We start from the raw sequence: 23,256 nt of genomic DNA, 5'->3' as shown, positions 1-23,256 counted from the left end.
CTGTGATTGGCTGACAGAAACTTGGAGGGTCTTAATGGAAAGGGAAGGAATGTCTAAGCAACTGAATTTGTGGTGCAGTGGTTAGAGCACAAGTCTTGTAATCAGAAGGAAAAATTTGTGCTCGGGTCTATTCCATAAAGGACACTGTGGGCTGAGCTCTCTTTATAGAATAGCACTGAGGGCTAGCTTCAATAATGTCACCTAAAAAATCTTTGCCCCAAAAAACGCTTAAGCACTAGTCTATGAGCTGCACCTAAATTTAGATGTGGTTTATAGAATAGCGCTTAAGCACAAGGGTTGTGCGTAAATTTAGGCATGTCCATTTGCACCAATGAAAATGTGGTGCAAATGCCCGTGCTTCAATTTATTTGCGGAGACCCCTTTTTCTATAATTGCTTGCATAACTGAAATCCATGCCCACGCTCAACCCTGAAACGCCCATGACATTCCCATTTCCTTGCCCCCTTTTCCGGGATGTGCATAAAATTTACATTCGTACATGTTAGTTGCTTTGAATTAATGCCAATAATTGCTTGTTAAAAAGCCAATTATTGATGCTGATTGGCTCATTATTCAGTTAAAACGTACTTGTAATTTGGGCTTGTTTTAGAGACTTAGAGGGTTAGTGCATATTATGGTACCCACCTTTGGCTGCAAGGACTTACACCAACTGAAACCTGGTGTGGAAGTAGGGCATGAAGCCCCCAAATTCTGTGACACTATGTGTAATTCTTTGAAGCACCCCTGATCTGCCCATACCCCTCCCATAGTCACAATGCCTTTTGGGTTGCACACGAGAGGTTTTGGGTGTGGATCTTTATAGAACTGTGCAGCCATATCTGTGCATAAATCCAAATTTGAGCCAATTAACATTGTTAATAGCCAATTATTGATTGTTAATGGCTAGTTAACTAATTTATTTGCATGTGGATCTCAGGATTGCGTGCATTTTGGGCATTATTTGTAGAATCTCGGGGTTACTGTGATAGGCTTTAGTTGTTTTGAATCATTGCATTAAAAAAAATGTTTCCAATGTTGGTATGATCCCAGTATCCTTCTTAGTAAAGACTAAGGCAAATCATTCAGGGCTCCTTTTACCAAGCTGTAGTAAAAGGGGCCCTGCGGTTGCATTGGTGCGTGGATTTGGCACGCGCCAAGGCCCTTTGTACAGCAGCAGGTAAAAAGCCAAAAAAAAAAAAAAAAGGAAATGGCTGTGCAGTAATTAAACACTTGCCACAGACATTTCCGGGGAGAACCCTCACTTCTATTTATTTAGGAGGCAGTAGGGACTCCCTTGTTAACTCGGTGCACTGCCCAATTACTGCCAGGTAATTCCCCTGTGGTTAAAAAAAGAATTTCCAGTCACACCGGAAATGGCGCACACTGGGGGCGGCACTACCGCCTGCTTACGTGGTGAGCCAGCAGTAGTACATGATTGGCTTGCGACAAAGCAGCGGTTGTTCTACTGCTACTTTGTAAAAGGGCCCCTTAGTTGTTTTTTTTTTGTTGTTGTTTTTTTTTAGCTACCACCTTATCTTTCCTGAGCACTCCTTATAACCTTTATTGTCCAGCCAACTCCCTCATGGGCTTTTTGCTTCAGATGTATCTTAAAAATATTCTTATTTTTAGTTCTCACCTTTACAGCAAGCTTTGATTCAAAGTCTCCCATGGCCTGCTTTATTACTTTTTTTTTTTTTTTTTTACATCTAATTTGCCAATACTGATATTCTTCCCTGTTTTCTTCGTTTAGATTCTACTTTCTGTATTTTTGGAAGGTATTCTTTTGGCTTTCACCATTTTTCCACCTCCTTAAACAGGTCTGGCTGTCATTTGGCCTTCTTTCAACCTTTTTTAATGCACAGAGTATATTTTATCTGGGTTTCCATTATGGTCTTCTTTTTTTTTTTTTTTTTTTTTTTTTTTTTTAATAATATCCACCCTCATTTAAAGTTTTGACCCCAGCATCCACTCCTTTTAACTTTTTTTTCCCAAATTTCTCGTGTTATAGCTTTCCATTTTATTAAGTGCTAACAGTGCTATCAATTTGATTTTATTATGATCAACTTTGCCTGTCAACCCCATCACCTTTAGTCTTTGAATCAGGTCCTGTGTATCAATAAGGTCTAGATCTTTTAAATTGATTTCTGGACCAGGTGTTACACGAAGCAGTCATTTGGCATCTAGAAACTTCACTTCTGTGAGATGTTTACCTAATCAATATTGGGGTAATGGAAATCTTCCATTGTATTGTGTTACCAAATTTGTTATCCTTCCTAATTTTTGTTAGTATTTCACTGGTCTCTCTATCCTGTCCCGGTGGACTGTAGTATAACCCCACCAGTTGGCTGTTCCCCATCACACATGGTATTTCTGTTGATAAAGTTTCCACATTATATTTAGTTTACAGCAGAACTTTTATCCTGTTTGGCTGTATGCCATCCTTAAAGTATAATGCCATCCATCAAGCAATTTGATCTACCCTATCAGTTCGATATAAATTTTATTCTGGCATCCACCAGATCTGCGAGACGCCTGTTATCTAACTTTTTATTTACTGTCATACATTCTAACTCTCCCCTTTTATTTTTTTTAGTTGACATTCATCTACAATTTATATATTTTTTAGAATTTGTATTTACAACCTATGTAGAAATCAGTGGGATAATTTGAAATAATTTATATCTGTTCTTTTTTTCAAATACTCCTGGTCTACTTCAGCATTGTATCATAATCTCTTTAATGGGAGATTCCATATCATCATGCTGATCAATCCATAGACTGGTGGGTTGTGTCCAGTGGTGTGCTGGTAAAATTTTAACAACAGGCTCTCTCCCCGGTCCACCTCGGCGCCCCCCCCCCCCAAAAAAAAAAAATTGCAGAGCTGGCTATAGCCGGGGGGGGGGGGGGGGGGGGGCAATGCATTACTCTCTCCAGGAAAAAAAAATTAAATGGTCCCAGGTTCCAATCTAATTCATGTTTAATATGGGATAAAATGCCATAAATAAGTAAATAAATATAAACTTTTAATGTTCAGCACCTGATTCTCAAAGTGGACATATTCCAAACACTATAATGAAAATAAAATTATTTTTTTCTACCTTTGTTGTCTGGTGACTTTGTTTCTCTGATCATGCTGGCCCAGTATCTGATTCTGCTGCTCTCTATCTGTTCCCTTGACTCCGTTTCCAGGGCTTCCTTTCCATTTATTTCTTTTCTTTCCTCCTTTCTTCTTCATTTCTGGTCCTCCGCACACTTGACTGTACAGTGGATCCAGCTTCTGCCTATTTTCTCCATCTATGTGCAGTTTCTCTCCTCACTTCATTTTCCCTCATCTAATCTCCTTCTTCTATCTTCCCTCCATGTCCAGCATTTCTTCTCTCTCCCTTCCCTCCCCTCCATCCATGTCCTGAAACTCTCCTCTCTCCCCTGTCCTCCTCTATCCATCCATACCCAGCAATTCTCTTCTCTCCCCTGCCCCCCTACCCATCCATGCCCAGCAATTGTCCTCTCTCCTCTGCCCCCTCTACCCATCCATGCCCAGCGATTCTCCTCCCTCCCCTTCCCTCCCGCTCCCATCCATGTCCAGCGATTCTCCTCCCTCCCCTGCCCTTCCCTCCTGCTCCCATCCATGTCCAGCGATTCTCCTCCCTCCCCTGCCCTTCCCTCCTGCTCCCATCCATGTCCAGCAATTTTCCTCCCTCCCCTGCCCCATCCATGTCAGCGATTCTCCTCCTTCCTCTGCCCTTCCCTCCCGCTCCCATCTCAAGTCCAGCGATTTTCCTCCTTCCCCTGCCCTCCCCTCCTGCTCCCATCCATGTCCAATGATTTTCCTCCCTCCCCTGCCCTCCCCTCCCGCTCCCATCTCATGTCCAGCGATTCTCCTCCCTCCCCTGCCCTCCCCTCCCGCTCCCAAACATGCCCAGCGATTGCCCTTCGCCCCCACCGTCCCCTCCCGCTCCCATCCATCTTTTTTAAATACCTCCTCGCCGTTGAAGCGCCGCGTTAAAGTCCTGCTGCCTGTCTCTAGCTTTCCCTCCCTGTTTGCTGCAGTTCGCGTGAACTTCGTGCCCTTAGTCCCGCCTTCTGACGTATGACGTCATACGTCAGAAGGCGGGACTAAGGGCACGAAGTTCACGCGAACTACAGCAAACGGAGGAAAAGCTTGGGCAGCAGCAGCAGGGCTTTAATGTGGCGCTTCAACGGCGAGGAGGTATTTAAAAAAGATGGATGGGAGCGGGAGAGGACGGTGGGGGCGAAGGGCAATCGCTGGGCATGTTTGGGAGCGGGAGGGGAGGTAAGCATGGCGCCCTCCTGCCATGCTTACCTCCTGCAATGGAGCCGGCTCGCCCCGAACAACAACCGGCTCGCAAGAGCTGTCAAAATTTAATAAGCGGCTCTTGCGAGCCGGAGCGAGCCGGCTCCAGCACACCACTGGTTGTGTCCATCTACCAGCAGGTGGAGATAGAGAGCAATCCTTTTGCCTCCCTATATGTGGTCATGTGCTGCCGGAAACTCCTCAGTATGTTCTCTATCTCAGCAGGTGGTGGTCACACACAGCAGCAGCTCTGGCTAGGTCTCCAAGCCTAATTTTTAGGTTTTGTTGAGTACCTGGGGTTGAGGGCTCTTCTTGAGCAAGTGCAAACCTGGTGGCGCCAGGTCCCTCCTTTTCTCCCCCCTCCCGCTGGCTCCGTTTAAAAAAAAAAATGTGGACGTCCTTAAGGGCGTTTATTTCAACGTTTATTTAAACGTTTATTGCAGCTACTCACTGGGACACCAGTTCGTTACAGCTCGGAGCGAGAAGTAGGTAATTTTTACCTTTTTATAGCGGGCAGGGGGTTCCCCGATCGATCTCCACGTGGCCTATGGCGTCGGAGGGCGAGGGCGCGAAGAATCGCTCCCCGGACCGCGTGTGCGCTTCTAGCGGGGATGCGGGGGTCTTAAAGTCTGATTCGCCCTTGTTGGGTGTCAGTTTGGAGGCCGGTCAGTGTCCCGGGTCTTCCTCCGGTGCGGTGGTTTTTCCCGCCATAAACGCCCATCCCCCGCTGCTCGCCTCCGCCATCTTGGCCGGCCACTCTGCTCGGACGGCTTCTTCTTGGGCCGCCCTTGAGCTGGGAGACGTTAATGCCATGGCCGCCCTTGATTTGGGCGACGGCAAAAAAGCAGCTAAAGTTAAGCGCCATTCTTCCCGCGCGGCTCCTTTGCGGAGTGTCGCGCCGGACGCCATCTTGGATGCGCAGCATGTTTCTCCCCCGCTCTTGCGAGCGCCGGTTGAGGGTGCATCTAGGGCTGTGGCCCAGGCTGCTGAAGTGCACAGTCTGGGGGGTTTCTCCCCCGAGTTTATTTTGCTGCTGCATCAGGCTTTCCTTATGCAAAACGCTGCCCCTTCTCCCTTGTCCGATAAAGGGGTTGAGGCCCCCGGAAGTAAACGCCCTCGGGTGGATTCCCAGGCCTTAGAGGACTCTGTCTCCTCTGATGTAGATGAGGGCAGCGTATCTGAGTTCTCCCAACGGTCCTTTGGGGATTCCTTGGAGGAAACGGATTCCCGCTCGGATGGAGCGGATGACCCCTCTGCAGCGCGGATCTTTCGCTCAGAGGATTTGCCCAACCTGTTAGTGCAGGCCATGAGCATTTTGAAGATTTCCTCTCCAGAGGACGTCTCTCCCTCAGCCCCTGTTGGCTCCGCCATTATGCTGGGGACGAAGCGCCCGCCTAGAACCTTCCACGTGCATGATGCTATGCACACCTTAATTTTGGCTCAATGGGATGCCCCGGAAGCGAGCCTCAAAGTGGCTAGGGCTATGTTCCGCCTCTATCCTTTGCCTGAAAGTGAACGGGAGGCCTTTCTTTGGCCTACCGTGGATTCTTTAATCACTGCGGTGACTAAGAAAACGGCGTTGCCGGTGGAAGGTGGCACTGCCCTAAAGGACGCCCAAGACAGAAGATTGGAGGCTGCCTTAAGGTCGTCCTTCGAGGCGGCTGCCTTAAGTTTGCAGGCCTCAGTTTGCGGCTCCTAGGTGGCCAGGGCGTGCCTGACGATTGTGCAGCGGGCTTCCCCCTCGGATCCTTCCTTGAGGGCTGATTGGCCGGCCCTGGAATCGGGCTTGGCTTATTTGGCAGACTTGCTGTATGATGTCTTGAGAGCCTCGGCTAAAGGTATGGCTCAGACAGTCTCTGCGCGGCGGTGGCTTTGGCTGAAACATTGGTCTGCGGACCACGCCTCTAAATCCCGCCTGGCTAAGTTGCCTTTTAAAGGTAAGCTGCTCTTTGGGGTCGAGCTGGACAAAATTGTGACCGATCTCGGCAAGAGGTTACCAGAGGTCAGGGCTCGGGCCAGTGCTCGCCCCGGTATCTCCAGAGGACGGTTTCAGGAAGCCCGTCGGTACCGCCCGGGCAAGTCGGGCTCCTCTGCCCCCTCTTCCTTCAAGAGGAACTTCTCCCCCAAGCAGCATTCCTTTCGCAGAGACCGCCGTCCCGGAGGTGCGCCCTCCGGTCCTCCCCCAGGGTCTCGTACCCAATGACGGGGTCCTGGTCCATGGCCCAGTGCAGATTGGAGGACGCCTGTCCTCGTTTCTGGGCGAGTGGACCAGGGTAACTTCAGACGCTTGGGTGCTGGAAGTCATCAGAGACGGCTACAAGCTAGAGTTCTGCCGACCCTTAAGAGACGGGTTTGTACTCTCTCCCTGCAAGTCTCCGGTCAAAGCTGTGGCAGTGCAGCAGACCTTGGACAATCTGATCTGCCTGGGTACGGTCGTTCCGGTGCCAGAAAATCAGCTTGGCAAGGGACGTTACTCCATTTACTTTGTGGTACCAAAGAAAGGAGGTTCTGTACGGCCTATCCTCGACCTCAAAGGGGTCAATCGGGCCTTGAAAGTTCGGCACTTTCGCATGGAGACTCTCCGCTCTGTTATAGCGGCAGTGAAGGCAGGGGAGTTCCTGGCATCCTTGGACATCAAGGAAGCGTACTTGCATATTCCCATCTGGCCTCCTCATCAACGCTTTCTGCGTTTTGCAGTCCTGGGCCGACACTTCCAGTTCAGAGCCCTCCCGTTCGGGTTGGCTACTGCTCCGCGGACCTTCTCCAAAGTAATGGTGGTCATCGCGGCCTTCCTGCGAAAGGAAGGAGTACAAGTCCATCCTTATCTGGACGACTGGTTGATCCGAGCCCCCTCTTATGCAGAGTGCGGCAAAGCTGTGGACCGGGTGATTGCTCTTTTGAGCTCCCTGGGGTGGATCATCAACTGGGAGAAAAGCCAGCTGCGCCCGACTCAGTCCCTGGAGTATCTGGGAGTTCGATTCGACACCCAAGTGGGCAGAGTGTTCCTGCCGGACAATCGCATTGTCAAACTTCAGGCTCAGGTGGACCAGTTCCTAGTAGCCTCTCCGCTTCGGGCTTGGGACTATGTGCAGCTGTTGGGCTCTATGACGGCCACGATGGAAGTAGTGCCCTGGGCCAGGGCTCATATGAGACCACTACAACACTCTCTGCTGCAGCGCTGGACTCCGGTGTCGGAAGATTATGCTGTGCGCCTTCCCTTGGACCCAGCAGTGCGCAAGGCGCTGAGCTGGTGGCTGAAGACAGACAAGTTGTCTGCAGGGATGCCTCTTGTGACCCCGGAGTGGATTGTCGTCACGACGGACGCCTCTTTGACGGGCTGGGGAGCCCACTGCTTGGGAAGGATAGCGCAGGGGCTCTGGTCTCCTGCAGAGGCAAAGTGGTCTATCAACCTCCTGGAACTCAGAGCCATTCGGTTGGCGCTTTTGGAGTTCCTCCCGGTACTGGCGTTGAAGCCAGTACGGGTCCTGTTGGACAATGCCACGGCTGTGGCCTATGTCAACCGCCAGGGAGGTACCAAGAGCGCCCCTCTAGCCAAGGAAGCCATGAATCTATGCCAGTGGGCGGAAGCGAACCTGGAACAGCTGTCAGTGGCCCACATTGCCGGAGTCATGAATGTCAAGGTGGACTTTCTCAGTCGCCATACCTTGGATCCCTGAGAGTGGCAGTTATCGGCTCAGGCGTTCTTGGACATCACGAAGCACTGGGGCCAGCCGAGCCTAGATCTGATGGTGTCATCGGCCAATTGCCAAGTGCCGCGCTTTTTCAGCAGAGGATGGGACCCTCGATCTCTGGGAGTAGATGCTCTTCTCCAACAGTGGCCGACACAGGAGCTTCTCTATGTGTTCCCGCACTGGCCCATGTTGGGCAGGGTACTAGACCGGGTGGCAAAGCATCCGGGCCGGATAATCCTGGTGGGTCCGGACTGGCCCAGACGTCCCTGGTATGCGGACTTGATCAGGCTCTCAGTGGACGACCCTCTGCGGCTGCCAGTGGAGCAGGGCCTTGTTGCATCAGGGTCCCGTGGTGATGGAGGATCCCTCCCCCTTTGGTCTTACGGCCTGGCTATTGAGCGGCAGCGTCTGAGGAAGAAGGGCTTCTCAGACAAGGTCATCGCCACTATGCTGAGAGCGAGGAAGCACTCTACTTCTACTGCTTACGCCAGGGTTTGGCGTACCTTTGCAGCGTGGTGTGAAGCAGGCTCTCTTTCTCCCTTCACTGCTCCAATTTCTTCAGTGCTGGCGTACCTGCAAGAAGGTTTGGAGAAAGGCCTGTCGCTCAGTTCCCTTAAAGTCCAGGTAGCGGCTCTGGCTTGCTTCAGGGGCCGCCTGAAGGGTGCTTCCCTGGCTTCGCAGCCAGATGTGGTACGTTTTCTCAAGGGAGCTAATCACCTGCGCCCTCCTCTGCACTCAGTGGTGCCTGTGTGGAATCTCAACCTGGTGCTAAGAGCCTTGCAGAAGCCGCCTTTTGAACCCTTATCGAGGGCATCTCTGAAAGACCTGACGTTGAAAGCAGTCTTTTTGGTGGCTATCACTTCAGCCAGAAGAGTTTCCGAGCTCCAGGCACTCTCATGTCGAGAGCCTTTTCTGCAGTTCACTGAGGCAGGAGTGACTATTCGCACAGTGCCTTCCTTCCTGCCCAAGATTGTTTCTCGCTTCCATGTGAATCAGCAGCTCTGTCTCCCTTCCTTTCGTAGGGAGGACTACCCAGAGGAATACTCTGCTCTCAAATATCTGGATGTGAGACGAGTCATCATCAGATACTTGGAAGTGACCAATGATTTCTGGAAATCGGATCATCTGTTTGTCCTGTTTGCAGGTCCTCGTAAGGATCTGCAGGCTGCTAAGCCTACAGTGGCAAGATGGGTCAAGGAAGCCATTGCAGCGGCTTATGTGGCCGCGGGGAAGGTGCCGCCTATTCAGCTGAAGGCTCACTCCACTAGAGCTCAGGCGGCCTCGATGGCAGAGGCCGGGTCCGTCTCCTTGGAAGAGATATGCAAGGCGGCAACTTGGGCATCGGCCCATACCTTCTCCAGGCATTACCGCTTGACTGTGGCTGCTCGGGCGGAGGCCCGGTTTGGAGCTTCAGTGTTGCGGTCAGGGATTTCAATGTCCTGTCCTGGGTGAGTACTGCTTCGGTACATCCCACCAGTCTATGGCTTGATCAGCATGATGATATGAGAGGTAAAATTATGTATCATACCTGATAATTTTCTTTCCATTAATCATAGCTGATCAATCCATAGCCCCTCCCAGATATCTGTACTGTTTATATTCTGGTTGCATTTCAGGTTCAAGTTTAGTCTTCAGTTCCTGTTCAGGAGGACTTCGTGTTCAAGTTTTTTCAATTGGATTCTTCAAGAGTTGAGAAGAGTTTGTGTTACAGTGAGCTGCTGCATTCCTCTCCCCTCCGTTTTACGGGGCTAGATTGAGACATAAATTCTGCCGGCGCTCCCTCCCGCTTCGTGCGGCTGTAGGGCAGCTTTGTACCCCTCCCGCTTCGGCGGTGTTAGGGTCAGTCAGCTCCTCCCGCGGTTGCGGTTGCAAGATAAGCCAGATCCCCCCCGCATCGGTGGGGTGGTGTCCCTCCCCTGCTCCGCGGGGATGAGCTGGACGGATTCCCCTCCCCCACTTGTGTGGGGATGAGCTGGGTTAATTCCCCTCCCCCGTTTCGGCGGTGGTGAGCTGGGCAGAGTGTCCCTTTGTGGGTGTAATTCTCTAAGTGCTGAGTCCTGCGGATGGCGCTTGGATATCGACATACTGAGGAGTTTCCGGCAGCACATGACCACATATAGGGAGGCAAAAGGATTGCTCTCTATCTCCACCTGCTGGTAGATGGACACAACCCACCAGTCTATGGATTGATCAGCTATGATTAATGGAAAGAAAATTATCAGGTATGATACATAATTTTACCTTCTAGCTTCTGTATTTTGCTGGTATCTTTAGATGATATGTCAAAAAATAGGGGATATAATTAAATTCCCAGAGCCAAACTTCACAATTGTTTTCAAAAAAGCTCCAGTGTTAATTCACAAAACTTTTAATTATCTATTTATATAAAATTAAAACATATCTCTCTAATCTTTGCCGCTAACTTCTTTCCCTGCACTGCATTAAGCAATATCTACAATAACAATGGAAACATCATTCAAATAAAATTGTATGCATATTACAATCACACAACAATGTCAAATCGAAGATAATATAATAGTACTTAGTCTCTGTAAAACAGTGTTTAACGCCACGCTTTCCGCGTGACCACTGTATTATAGTCAATCAATTGAATGTGCCCCAAACGTGCCGTTACTTAGTTCAAGCAAAAGCACTTCATAAATTGCTCATATTCACATATCCCGTTGTGCAGCAATGTACAGGGATTTAAGAAGCCAGTGAAACAGTCCTTAATCAACTTCTGGTGTGTTCAACGGTTCCCCAATGCTGATCCGCATTTCGTTAGATCTTCCTCAGGAGGAACCACCATTATATCTACAATAAGTTCACAATAACCTCATTAACCATCACTTTCCTCTGTATTATAAACCTACTATCTCAATATGCTTTCAATAAACACTCTTTCTCATACCTTTATTCGGCTACACGCCGGTTAGGAACTCCCTCAGGCCAGGACCTCATAACGCCGCATCAGGAGTTACTGCGTCTGACGACATTTCGTAATTTAAAGGACTTAATATAGGGCTCCTCCCTATTAGTTAAAGAAACAGTCCTCATACCCACTCTACTTCCAAATTAAGACCATCAGGGGTAACCGTGCCCCATGAAAAAATGAATCGCTGTTCCATAACTAACAACCTAGCACTAACGTCTCCGCTTCCATTAGAGCAGGGCAGATGCGCTATTGCCACACAGCGAAGTTGATCCAATAAATGACCTAATAGCGACCAATGTGCCACTAAAGGGTTTTCTTGTTTATCATGTTTAATGTTACTGATATGCTCTGCTAATCTAATCTTCAACTGTCTCTTAGTGTGTCCTATATAGTATAGATTGCAGGGGCAAATAATACAGTAAACCACACAATCAGTATTGCACATGGTCTTATGTCTTAAAGTATGTACCCTATTGGAATGGGGAATAGGAATAGTCGAAGTATCCAATTGATAAGAGCAATATACACACCTACCACATGAGGAATGTCTACCAATCACTTTATTCCTATTAGGTCTCTTAAGTAATTCTCCCAAATTAGCCTGACATCTGTACGCTACTCTAGGGGCTTCGCTGAACTCAGGATGTACCGCAAGTACCTGCCAATATTTATGGATTATGGCGTTAATCTTAGATGCCTTTGAAGAATAAGGAATGACGCATGCCAGGGGACTACAGGAGGACCTAGGACCCGTGGATAACAACCATGGACGATGGGCATATAGGGCCCTTTTATACGCTCTTTTGAGGATCCCCATGGGGTACCCTCGGTTCAAAAACCTCTCAATCATGATGCTGGCCTGTCTCTTAAATTCGATTGTAGATGAACACAATCGCCGTAACCGTAACAATTGCCCGACCGGAACACCATTTCTAAGGGCTCTATGATGAAAACTTTGATAATGTAGCAAGGTGTTACGGTCGGTAGGCTTTCGGTAAATAGTGGTAGAGAACCCTCCCTCTTGGGTTCTCATGATTTTAATATCCAAAAATTCTAACTCAGCATCATTGATTCTAAAGGTAAACTTAATATTAATATCCACCGAATTTAGGTACTCGATGAAGATCCGCAATTCACGCAAAGAGCCCCGCCAAAATAATATAACATCGTCAATAAATCTCTTCCACATTACCACTTTGCTCATCCATGGGGATGTATACACATACCTCTCCTCATACCGGGTCATATAGAGGCAAGCCAATGAGGGCGCTACAGACGCCCCCCATCGCTACCCCTTTAATCTGCCTATAAAATTTGCCATCAAATTCAAAATAATTTTGGCTTACAACCAAAGATATAAGCTGTACTAGTACCTTAATCTTAGACTCCGGTATATGGATTTTAGCAAAGTGGTCTTTGGCCAATTGTATAGCCTCTCCCTGAGGTATATTTGTGTAGAGTGCGGTGACATCAAGGCCCACCATATAAAAATCATCACCCAACTGGGGTTTCATTTCCTCCAGTAGTTTAATAAAATGCATAGAGTCCCTGACATATGACTCTGCCTGTTTTACCAGAGGATTAAGTAGCATATCAATGAATTTGGCTATTGGCTCCAACACAGAGTCTCGGGTAGATACTATGGGCCGCCCCGGTGGATTCTCCAGCGACTTATGGATCTTTGGAACAAAATAAATGCAGGGAGTTTTTGGACAAGGATGGCATAAAAATTTTTGTTCCGTTCTAGTAAAAATTCCATCCCTAGTAGCCGTATTAACACAGTCCATAATCACATCCTGCAACCATTTGGTAGGATCATGCTCTATCAAACTATAATATTGCGTTTGTCCCAAATGACTGTAAGCCTCCTGCATATATTTTTCACAATCCATAATCACTGTAGATCCGCCCTTATCCGCTCTTTGGACAATAATACGCTGATCATCGGCTAGCCGCTGTATACCCTGACGCTGTATATTGGATATATTACTGCCATCATCAGTGTTTAAACCCTCAATCTTGGCTATATCAGCCAATACCAACCTCTGGTAGGCTACTATAGATGGATCAATTATGCCTGGAGGGACCCATCGGGATCTAGGGCCCTTAGGGACCAATGTAACATTGGCTTGATCTTTATTATTGGTGGTGCCAAAATGTAACCGCAATCTAAGGTCTCTAAAGAATCTATAGAGACCGCGCCTGGTCTCAAAAGCATCATATCTATTTGATGGAACAAATGATAGGCCCTTGGCCAAAATTCCTTCCTGTTCCCCTGTCAGCGCCACCCTAGAGATGTTAATAATATTATTTATTTCCTTGGACCCCTCTTTGTTTTGACAGTCTTGCTCCCTTCCTTCTCTGTTATCGTGCCTGTTGCCTGATCTGGGAGTCTTAAAAAAGAATCAGACATTCCATGGGCTGGCTCGACTGGTTTTGAGGCATTAATTGATCTAGATTGGTTATTACGTCGGTCGTCATCCCCCGATGACTCACTCGATGATAAATGAAATTGCACTCGCCTACCCCCTATTTTACCTCGCCGCCCACGTCGCTTTTTGTCCATCCAACTATAAACATACCCTCTTGTATAATCATGCTCATCCCTACGAAATTTGGCTACTTTAACAGCTCTCTGTTCTTTAGTGTACGCCTCGATTTTGATATTATGTGTATACATCCCCATGGATGAGCAAAGTGGTAATGTGGAAGAGATTTATTGACGATGTTATATTATTTTGGCGGGGCTCTTTGCGTGAATTGCGGATCTTCATCGAGTACCTAAATTCGGTGGATATTAATATTAAGTTTACCTTTAGAATCAATGATGCTGAGTTAGAATTTTTGGATATTAAAATCATGAGAACCCAAGAGGGAGGGTTCTCTACCACTATTTACCGAAAGCCTACCGACCGTAACACCTTGCTACATTATCAAAGTTTTCATCATAGAGCCCTTAGAAATGGTGTTCCAGTCGGGCAATTGTTACGGTTACGGCGATTGTGTTCATCTACAATCGAATTTAAGAGACAGGCCAGCATCATGATTGAGAGGTTTTTGAACCGAGAGTACCCCATGGGGATCCTCAAAAGAGCGTATAAAAGGGCCCTATATGCCCATCGTCCATGGTTGTTATCCACGGGTCCTAGGTCCTCCTGTAGTCCCCTGGCATGCGTCATTCCTTATTCTTCAAAGGCATCTAAGATTAACGCCATAATCCATAAATATTGGCAGGTACTTGCGGTACATCCTGAGTTCAGCGAAGCCCCTAGAGTAGCGTACAGACGTCAGGCTAATTTGGGAGAATTACTTAAGAGACCTAATAGGAATAAAGTGATTGGTAGACATTCCTCATGTGGTAGGTGTGTATATTGCTCTTATCAATTGGATACTTCGACTATTCCTATTCCCCATTCCAATAGGGTACATACTTTAAGACATAAGACCATGTGCAATACTGATTGTGTGGTTTACTGTATTATTTGCCCCTGCAATCTATACTATATAGGACACACTAAGAGACAGTTGAAGATTAGATTAGCAGAGCATATCAGTAACATTAAACATGATAAACAAGAAAACCCTTTAGTGGCACATTGGTCGCTATTAGGTCATTCATTGGATCAACTTCGCTGTGTGGCAATAGCGCATCTGCCCTGCTCTAATGGAAGCGGAGACGTTAGTGCTAGGTTGTTAGTTATGGAACAGCGATTCATTTTTTCATGGGGCACGGTTACCCCTGATGGTCTTAATTTGGAAGTAGAGTGGGTATGAGGACTGTTTCTTTAACTAATAGGGAGGAGCCCTATATTAAGTCCTTTAAATTACGAAATGTCGTCAGACGCAGTAACTCCTGATGCGGCGTTATGAGGTCCTGGCCTGAGGGAGTTCCTAACCGGCGTGTAGCCGAATAAAGGTATGAGAAAGAGTGTTTATTGAAAGCATATTGAGATAGTAGGTTTATAATACAGAGGAAAGTGATGGTTAATGAGGTTATTGTGAACTTATTGTAGATATAATGGTGGTTCCTCCTGAGGAAGATCTAACGAAATGCGGATCAGCATTGGGGAACCGTTGAACACACCAGAAGTTGATTAAGGACTGTTTCACTGGCTTCTTAAATCCCTGTACATTGCTGCACAACGGGATATGTGAATATGAGCAATTTATGAAGTGCTTTTGCTTGAACTAAGTAACGGCACGTTTGGGGCACATTCAATTGATTGACTATAATACAGTGGTCACGCGGAAAGCGTGGCGTTAAACACTGTTTTACAGAGACTAAGTACTATTATATTATCTTCGATTTGACATTGTTGTGTGATTGTAATATGCATACAATTTTATTTGAATGATGTTTCCATTGTTATTGTAGATATTGCTTAATGCAGTGCAGGGAAAGAAGTTAGCGGCAAAGATTAGAGAGATATGTTTTAATTTTATATAAATAGATAATTAAAAGTTTTGTGAATTAACACTGGAGCTTTTTTGAAAACAATCTTTAGATGATACCTTATTCTAAACTATTTACTTCTAAGTGACTCTCAGCTTCCACCCAGGAAAAAGAGAGCAGCTGTTAAAAGTTAGTTCTAACAATATGATTCCACCCAGAATGCTGCTCAGTTCTTAACAAATCTAAATCCCTCCTCCCTGCTCTGTCTTCTCACCCATGTATTAAGATTCTAAAGCCCTGCTTGCTTCTTTGGTCCTGCCTGTAGAATAAAGAGCATTTCTGACAAAGCTACTCTAAAAGTTTTGGATTTCAGATTTCTACCTAAGCCTAAATTTGGATTCCAGAAGCTTCCTCCTGTATTTTCTTATGCCATTGGTACCCATATGCACCAAGTTGGTTCTTCCCCAGCACTGCACAAAATCATGTCAGTGACACATTGGAACTGCCACCTTTACACAAGGCTGGCAAGTTACAAAGTGATTCTCCTTCCCAATAGCCACCCAGCTATCTATAGTTCTAATAATTAAATCTCCACATGACAGAGGATATTGTCATGGCTGGATTTATATACAGTTTCGGTCATGCTATATTGTAGAGGCCAGAATTGTCTTTAAACTCTGTTGTTTTGTCTTCAAAATTCTTTAGGGCTATGCTCCTGAATGCATGTTTCTCTAATCACAGTTCTGCACTCAAACTATGGAACAAGAAACTTTCTTATACTATCCTTCCCATCCTATAAAGAATTCCACCTGAAGAGACTTTTCTCAAGCCTGTTCCCTTACCAAGCTGCCAAATTCTGGAATTCCCTACGACACCAGTGCTTAACATCAGCTGCTACACCCAATTCCATAAAGCCTTAAAATTTGTTCTATTCAAGAAACATGTCTTACCAAACTCCTCGTAAACCTGCTTCCCTAATATGACATTATAAATTGTCTAATGTCAAACTGAAGTTCCTTTCTCTGCACCTACGCATTAGACTGACTTATCTGCCTGTTAATCTGCTGTGAAACTGTCTTCCCAATGTAATCTTGTTGATATCTTTACTCTGTAATACACTCCGAATCTTTCGAGGTATGAGCGGAATATAAGCACCTCGTAAAGTAAAAGGATGTCATCCAGGTCTCTCCAGAGCTGGGTCACTCCCTTCTCTGGTGGACAGTTGTATGGCACTACTATTCCAAGTTCCACTTCCTCAGAAGATGTTGAAAACGGATGCATCCAACCTGGAAGGGCGAGCTCAGGTCAACGGGTTTCGCATCCAGGGGACATGGTCTGCTACGGAGACAGATCTCCATATCAACCTCCTTGAGCAGAGGGCCATTTGGAATGCTCCAAGGGCTTTCAGAGATCGGCTGCAGAACCAAATTATTCTCATCCAAATGGACAATCAGATTGTAATGTACTGTGTTAACAAGCAGGGGTGTACAGGATCCTACCCCTTGTGTCAGGAAGCAATAGGAATGTGACAGTGTGCCCTCCTTCACGTGATGGTCCTGCAAGCCACGAACCTAGCAGGAAAGGACAACAGCCTAGTGGACAGCAAGGTAATGCAACCTCACGAGTGGTCTCTTAATATGAGCATAGCCCATAAGATTTTCCGAGAGTGGGGCACCCCATCAGTGGATCTTTTTCTACTCGTTCGAAGAACAAAGTCCCTCAATTCTGTTCCAGGCTCAGGTCACACAGCAGACTTTCATATGCCTTTCTTCTACATTGGGGGACAGGTCTTCTGTATGCATATCCTCCAATACCTCTCATTGAGAAGGCTTTACTGTTAACTCAAGCAAGACTGGGGAACTATGATCCTAATTACTACTACTACTACTACTTATCACTTCTATAGCGCTACAAGGCATACATAGCGCTGTACACCATACACATAAAGACAGTCCCTGCTCAAAGAGTTTACAATCTAAATAAGACAGGTAACAGACAGAACAACTAAGAGGCAAGGGGAATTAAAGAGGAGGGGATAAAGGTACAGGCAAGTGAGCAGTGGTTAGGACTCAAAAGCAGCGTCAAAGAGGTGGGCTTTTAGCTTGGACTTAAAAACGGCCAAAGACGGAGCTAGACGTACATGCTCGGGAAGTCTATTTGCCCCTTATTGGCCGGGGCAGATCTGGTTTTCTATTTTTCATTTATTTATTTAAAAAAAAACTTTTATTGCATTACATGAAGAATACAAACAAGAGCACAAAAAGTACAAGAATTGCTTTTACAAAGATAGTCAAACACATCTAAATAATGCACTAGCCCATATCAAGAGGAACCTGAGAGCATACCAAGGAAATTAACAATCAGAAATACAATTTACATAAAATTTCTTCATGATTTTTGCTTTAGTGCATAGGACTTGGTTTTGGGTTTGGTAAGTTAGGATTGCTAGTGAATTGATTTATATCACTCAAAAAAAATTCTCCAACTGGAGAGGATAAAAAAAAGATACATTGTTTCACTTGCCAGGGATTAAAAATTTACAAGGTACCTTTAAAAAAAAAAAAAAAAGTCCCTCCCACCTGTAAAATCTTAGGTTTCAACTGAGGAAAAGACTTTCTCTTAAGCTGAGCAGACCTAGCCACATCAGGGAATATTAAAACTTTTTGACCACAAAAAGTTTTTTTTCTCTTTAAAGTACATACGCAAAGAAAGTAACCAAAAGAGTGGCTCTAATTGCAATATCATCTAATTGCAAAATAATCTAAAAAAATTAGATTACTTTCCAAGGAATCAAAGACTCTTTCTTCTGGGTTAGATATGGCCTTTTTATTAGGAAGGTAATAGCTCTGAGAAATCTTTAAATCTTCTTTAATGAGCAAAACTTCCTTAAGATACTTAGCAAATACTATATCCAGAGAGAGTAATCTGGTTATAGGAAAATTCAAAACTCTGATTTTTGTCCGTCTGCAGATTTTCCAGCCTCTCCAACTCATTATGGATTTCTTTAACCGCAGAAGAGCCAACTGTCTTCAGAGTTGCAGTCTGAGGCTCCAATTTCTAGAGCCTTTGATCATTTTAAAGAAATTTATTTTTCAAATCAGTTTCATGAGTAAAGTGGCACACCTGGCTGACTGTATCCCCCAACCTTGTTTCAATCCTTGTAACTACAGTCCAAATGTCTCTAAGAGAAATACCTTGAGACAAAGGAGTCATAGAAGCCATGTCAAGTTGCGATAACTGGACAGGTGTAGACAATTGGAAAGGTTGTACCTCAGTTGAAACAGGTAAAGCAGAGCCAGCCATCCCTAAATCTGCAAACGAGTCCCACTGGAGGAGATGGTGCCCAATAAGGAATTACTTGGCATAGGGAGGAGAAGTCCTTTCAAGAGAACTGAGGGAACCTTGTGCCACCGGAGAACCGACAGTAGTTGGGCCAGCCTGAGAAGGAGGGACTAGATGTCTGTCCATTGGACCCTGCTGAGGAGTGCTGGAAGTCTGAGGGGCCTTCAGCTTATTTGTAGCTTTCCTCTTCCCCATATTAAAAAAAGAAACAACTTTTACTCACAGTCAGAAGAATTGCAGAGGGACTATTCCTGTCACTCTGGTGCTCCTTGGGGCTTCCAGGGGGCCTGGCATACCCCTTTGGCCATTCTCTGAGGCCATGCCCTGTGACCGCGCCACAGGTAAGGGCATGCTTTTGAATGGTCTGGGTGCCTACAAGATGACATCGGCACCTCACACTTCTGGGTTTTCTCCACACCAATAGCTCCTCTGACCCGCAATCTACTATTACTACTACTTATTTTTAAAGCGCTACTAGACGTACGCAGCGCTGTACACTTGAACATGAAGAGACAGTCCCTGCTCGACAGAGCTTACAATCTAATTAGGACAGACAAACAGGACAAACAAGAGATAAGGGAATATTAAAGTGAGGATGATAAAATAAGGGTTCTGAACAAGTGAATAAGGGTTAGGAGTTAAAAGCAGCATCAAAAAGGTGGGCTTTTAGCTTAGATTTGAAGACGGCCAGAGGTTGAGCTTGAAGTACCGGCTCAGGAAGTCTATTCCAGGCATATGGTGCAGCAAGATAAAAGGAACGAAGTCTGGAGTTAGCAGTGGAGGAGAAGGGTTCAGATAAGAGAGATTTACCCAGTGTACGGAGTTCCCTGGGAGGAATGTAGGGAGAGATGAGTGGAGAGGTATTGAGGAGCTGCAGAGTGAATGCACTTATAGGTCAATAAGAGGAGTTTGAACTGTATGCGGAAACGGATAGGAAGCCAGTGAAGTGACTTGAGGAGAGGGCTAATATGAGCATAATGACACTGGCGGAATATTAGTCGTGCAGCAGAATTGTGAACAGATTGAAGATGAGAGAGAGGGCTAAGTGGGAGACCTGTGAGAAGCAAGTTGCAATAGTCTAAGCGAGAGGTGAGAAGAGTGTGGATGAGGGTTCTGGTAGTGTGCTCAGAAAGGAAAGGGTGAATTTTGGTGATATTATAGAGAAAGAAACGACAGGTTTTAGCAGTCTGCTGAATATGTGCAGAGAAGGAGAGGGAGGAGTTGAAGATGACCCCAAGATTACGAGCTTGTTGTCTAAGCGGGGTATCCCAGGTACCGCCCCTAATCTCGAAGGTTTCGAGAATATGTTCCTCCTAATGAAGGAGTACCGAATGCGGTCTCGCATTGAGGAACTGGTATCAGATATTCATGCTTGTTAGCTGAATTTGGACGGAGCTTCACATTCAGTCTAATTGAACTGCCTGACACGGATAAAGACTTGGAACCACATCTGTTTGAACTCAGTTATCTCGTGGATGATATCTTTCCATAGATGATTGGAAGTCGAGCTATTGTGAACTTTGGACTAGTTATCATATGCATTCTCCCTTTCAGATTAGAAAAACTTTTTAAACTGAGCAATTCCCCTTTAAGGGAGCGGACTTTGAATAAGATGCCCCTTGGGGTCTATTAATATACAGGAAGAGTAATTTATTCATTATGAGTCACAATAATATACATCTATTTGACTATGGTTTTGGAAGTTGAATTTAATGTTGGAAAGTAGTGCGGAAGTGCGTTGCAGGCTGGCAGAATGAGTGAGCTTGGCAAATTCAATTTGAAAATGTTATTATATGTACATGTATTAGCAAATTAAAATATTCATTTAATACAAATTTAGAGTACTTTGGTATAAATACCTTAATTTAGGTGCCACAGTGAGGTGTGCTTAGTGCCAATTCTGTAACTGCGCTAAGATGCGCATAAGCCATGTATGAAATGTTAGCTATTGCAAAACCTCATTGGTACACTAAAATTTAGGTACACACCCACTTTACAGGTCAGTGGCTGGTGTAAGTTGGTGCACCTAGGGCCTTGTTTTCTAAGTCACGTTAGCATTTTTTAACGTGCCTACAATTAGCGTGCGTGCTAACCATCTAGGCACCTATAGGGATATTGTAGGCGTGTACATGGTTAACGTGCATTAAAAACACTAATGCGCCTATTACACGGCTTAATAAACAGGGCCCCTAAGTGTGCCATGTTACACGTGCAACTGATGATAATCTGTAAATTGCACACATCACTTGGTGACACGCCCATGCTCTGCCCATTTGTATGTCCCCTCACAATTATATGCTAAATGGCATTGGTGTTGTCATGTATTTTATAGAATACTGCCTAGCACTTGTCAATTATTGGCACCTCTGATAGCTTTAAGTGCTAGCATTCTATAAACTACACGCTCACGTGGCACCTAGTAGTAGGCGCCAACTTGTAGAATGAGGGGGATAAAAGCTAAATAACTTTTGGAATAATGAAAGAAGAGAGAAGCTAAATAAATTCACCTGTAGGAAGGAATAGTTATGAAAAATTGAGTGCTATGGAGTAGAATTCAGTTTGGTTTTATTCTTGAAAATAAATTTAATGTGAATTTTGTTAACCGGTTGTTTGAGAACACTGTTCAGTTATATTTTCAAACTAATTTCTGTTTGTTGATTACTGCTTGAGAAGATTCTTACTTACAGTTCCTACCTTGTCTTATTTAGGAAAGCGTTATAATATTGCAGATGTGTCTGCAGCTATTTGTATGAGTCTTGGCCTGATATGGTTTACATTGGCTGACAGTAAAGTTGCACCAAATTTCAACGTGACAGGTAAAGTATTAGTTCTGTCATTAATATAAGACAAGTTCATTGTATTGGTGGGAGACTATAAGCCCAATGATGAGAGATAGGGTGAGAGCAAAGTTAGAAATAGGGCTCCTTACCACACTTGCAGTTATGTAGCATAAAATAAGACTGAAGGAGCCAGAATAAATTAACAATCTTATCACTACCAAACACTAAATGAATATACATAAATCTGTGTAAGTTAATTTGTATCTCATAAGGCCCTTTTTTTGTCTGTAATTTAAGGGTGTCTCCCCTATTTTGTATTACTTGCAATGTGACTAGATTACTCTATTTTGTGTTATCCTTTTCCAGAATAAAAATGAAAATCAAGTAAAATATAATGCAACAAATCTAAGATCTGTGGTGTTGGTTATTCTCAGTTTCCTGTCAGGTTTTCTTTCTTGTTCCCTGTTTGCATTTATTTATTTTGCTTTATTTATTTAAGCATCAGACCATTTGCTAGTGGATATTATCTTTAATTCTCCCAGAGATTTTAATGTTTGGCGAATAGATTTATTAAATTTAATTACACAGCTAGGGATGTCCATTTACCCGTGGTTAGTACATGCTATCTGCTGTAGAGCCCATTTTATTCCTGTAGATCCTGCAGCAGAGCTTGTGCTTACCTTAAATAAATCACCTTCTAAGCACAGTAAATAATATCAAAACAAATGTGTTTTTTTTGTTGTGCTTTTCACTTGTAGGTTTCTAGTTAAGTTTTAAATTAGTATGTGCTTTAAAAAGTAGCTTCTAGGCAAGGGTACTAAATATGTGAAAGGAGTTAGGAGTTAAAAACAGCCTTAAAAAAAGGTGGATTTTTAGCCTAGATTTGAAGATGGCCAGAGATGGAGCTTGATGGACCGACTCAGGAAGTGTATTCCATTTGTATGGTGCAGCAAGATAAAAGGGATGGAGTCTGGAGTTGACAGTGGAGGTGAAGGGTACAGATTTACCCGATGAATGGAGTTCCCGAGCAGGAGTGTAGGGAGAGATAAGAGTGGCGTGGTACTGAGGAGCTGCAGAGTGAAGGCACTTGTAAGTCAATAAGAGAAGTTTGAATTGTAGCCAATGGTATGATTTAAGGAGAGGGCTAATATGAGTGTAGTGACACTGGCAGAATATGAGTCGTGCAGCAAAATTTTGAACAGATTGAAGAGGAGAGAGATGGCTTAGTGGGAGACCTGTTAGAAGCAAGTTGCAGTAGTCTAAGCATGAGGTGATGAAAGTATGGCTAAGGGTTTTGGTAGTGTGCCACTTTTAATACTGGTTGTGAAATAATCGTGTGTTTTAAGCTTGTAAAACGTTTTTGATATTTTCCTCCATTATGTTCTGAAGTGTATTTCTCCTGTTTGGCCAGCAGATGGTGCATGTTTATGCTTAAAGCATAGACTGACTTGTCTTTCTTTATTTGGCACACAGATAATAGGAAGTGTCTGTACTGATGTAACTAGTTTATATTTGAAACTTGACTGTTCTGGGCTCTAATTGACCTGGAGTTTTGAAAATGACCCAGCAGATGCTGACTGTTGCTTCAGTCTTAGCCAGGAAGAAAGAGAGACAGATCTCTTTGCTGAGGCTCGGTACTGTTTAGCTAGTATGCAGATGTTTAGTTAGTGTTATAATTGATCCATATTTCAGTTACCTGTTATTGTTTGCCTATTTGCACTATTTTGTTTCACTGTTCAATATTTTTAAGAGAATAAACATAATTGTTTGTTCACCTTGCTTGTCTGGACTGATAAAGA

At 44.9% G+C, this 23,256-nt stretch overlaps 1 protein-coding gene across 1 annotated transcript in view; it reads left to right on the top strand.

The window, feature by feature from the left end:
* Nucleotides 1-23,256, top strand: part of SLC35B3 (solute carrier family 35 member B3) — a 128,112-nt gene that overhangs the window by 50,218 nt on the left and 54,638 nt on the right. Inside the window, exon 5 of the mRNA XM_030208994.1 lies at nucleotides 21,386-21,493. Within this exon, the coding sequence (XP_030064854.1) occupies nucleotides 21,386-21,493 (108 nt within the window). The remainder of the gene's footprint in view (nucleotides 1-21,385; nucleotides 21,494-23,256) is intronic.

The sequence above is a fragment of the Microcaecilia unicolor genome, chromosome 1 (assembly GCF_901765095.1).
Source record: "Microcaecilia unicolor chromosome 1, aMicUni1.1, whole genome shotgun sequence".
Lineage (NCBI taxonomy): Eukaryota > Metazoa > Chordata > Amphibia > Gymnophiona > Siphonopidae > Microcaecilia > Microcaecilia unicolor.
The sequence above is the reverse complement of the archived record's forward strand: the minus strand, read 5'-3'. Positions and strand labels throughout refer to the sequence as shown.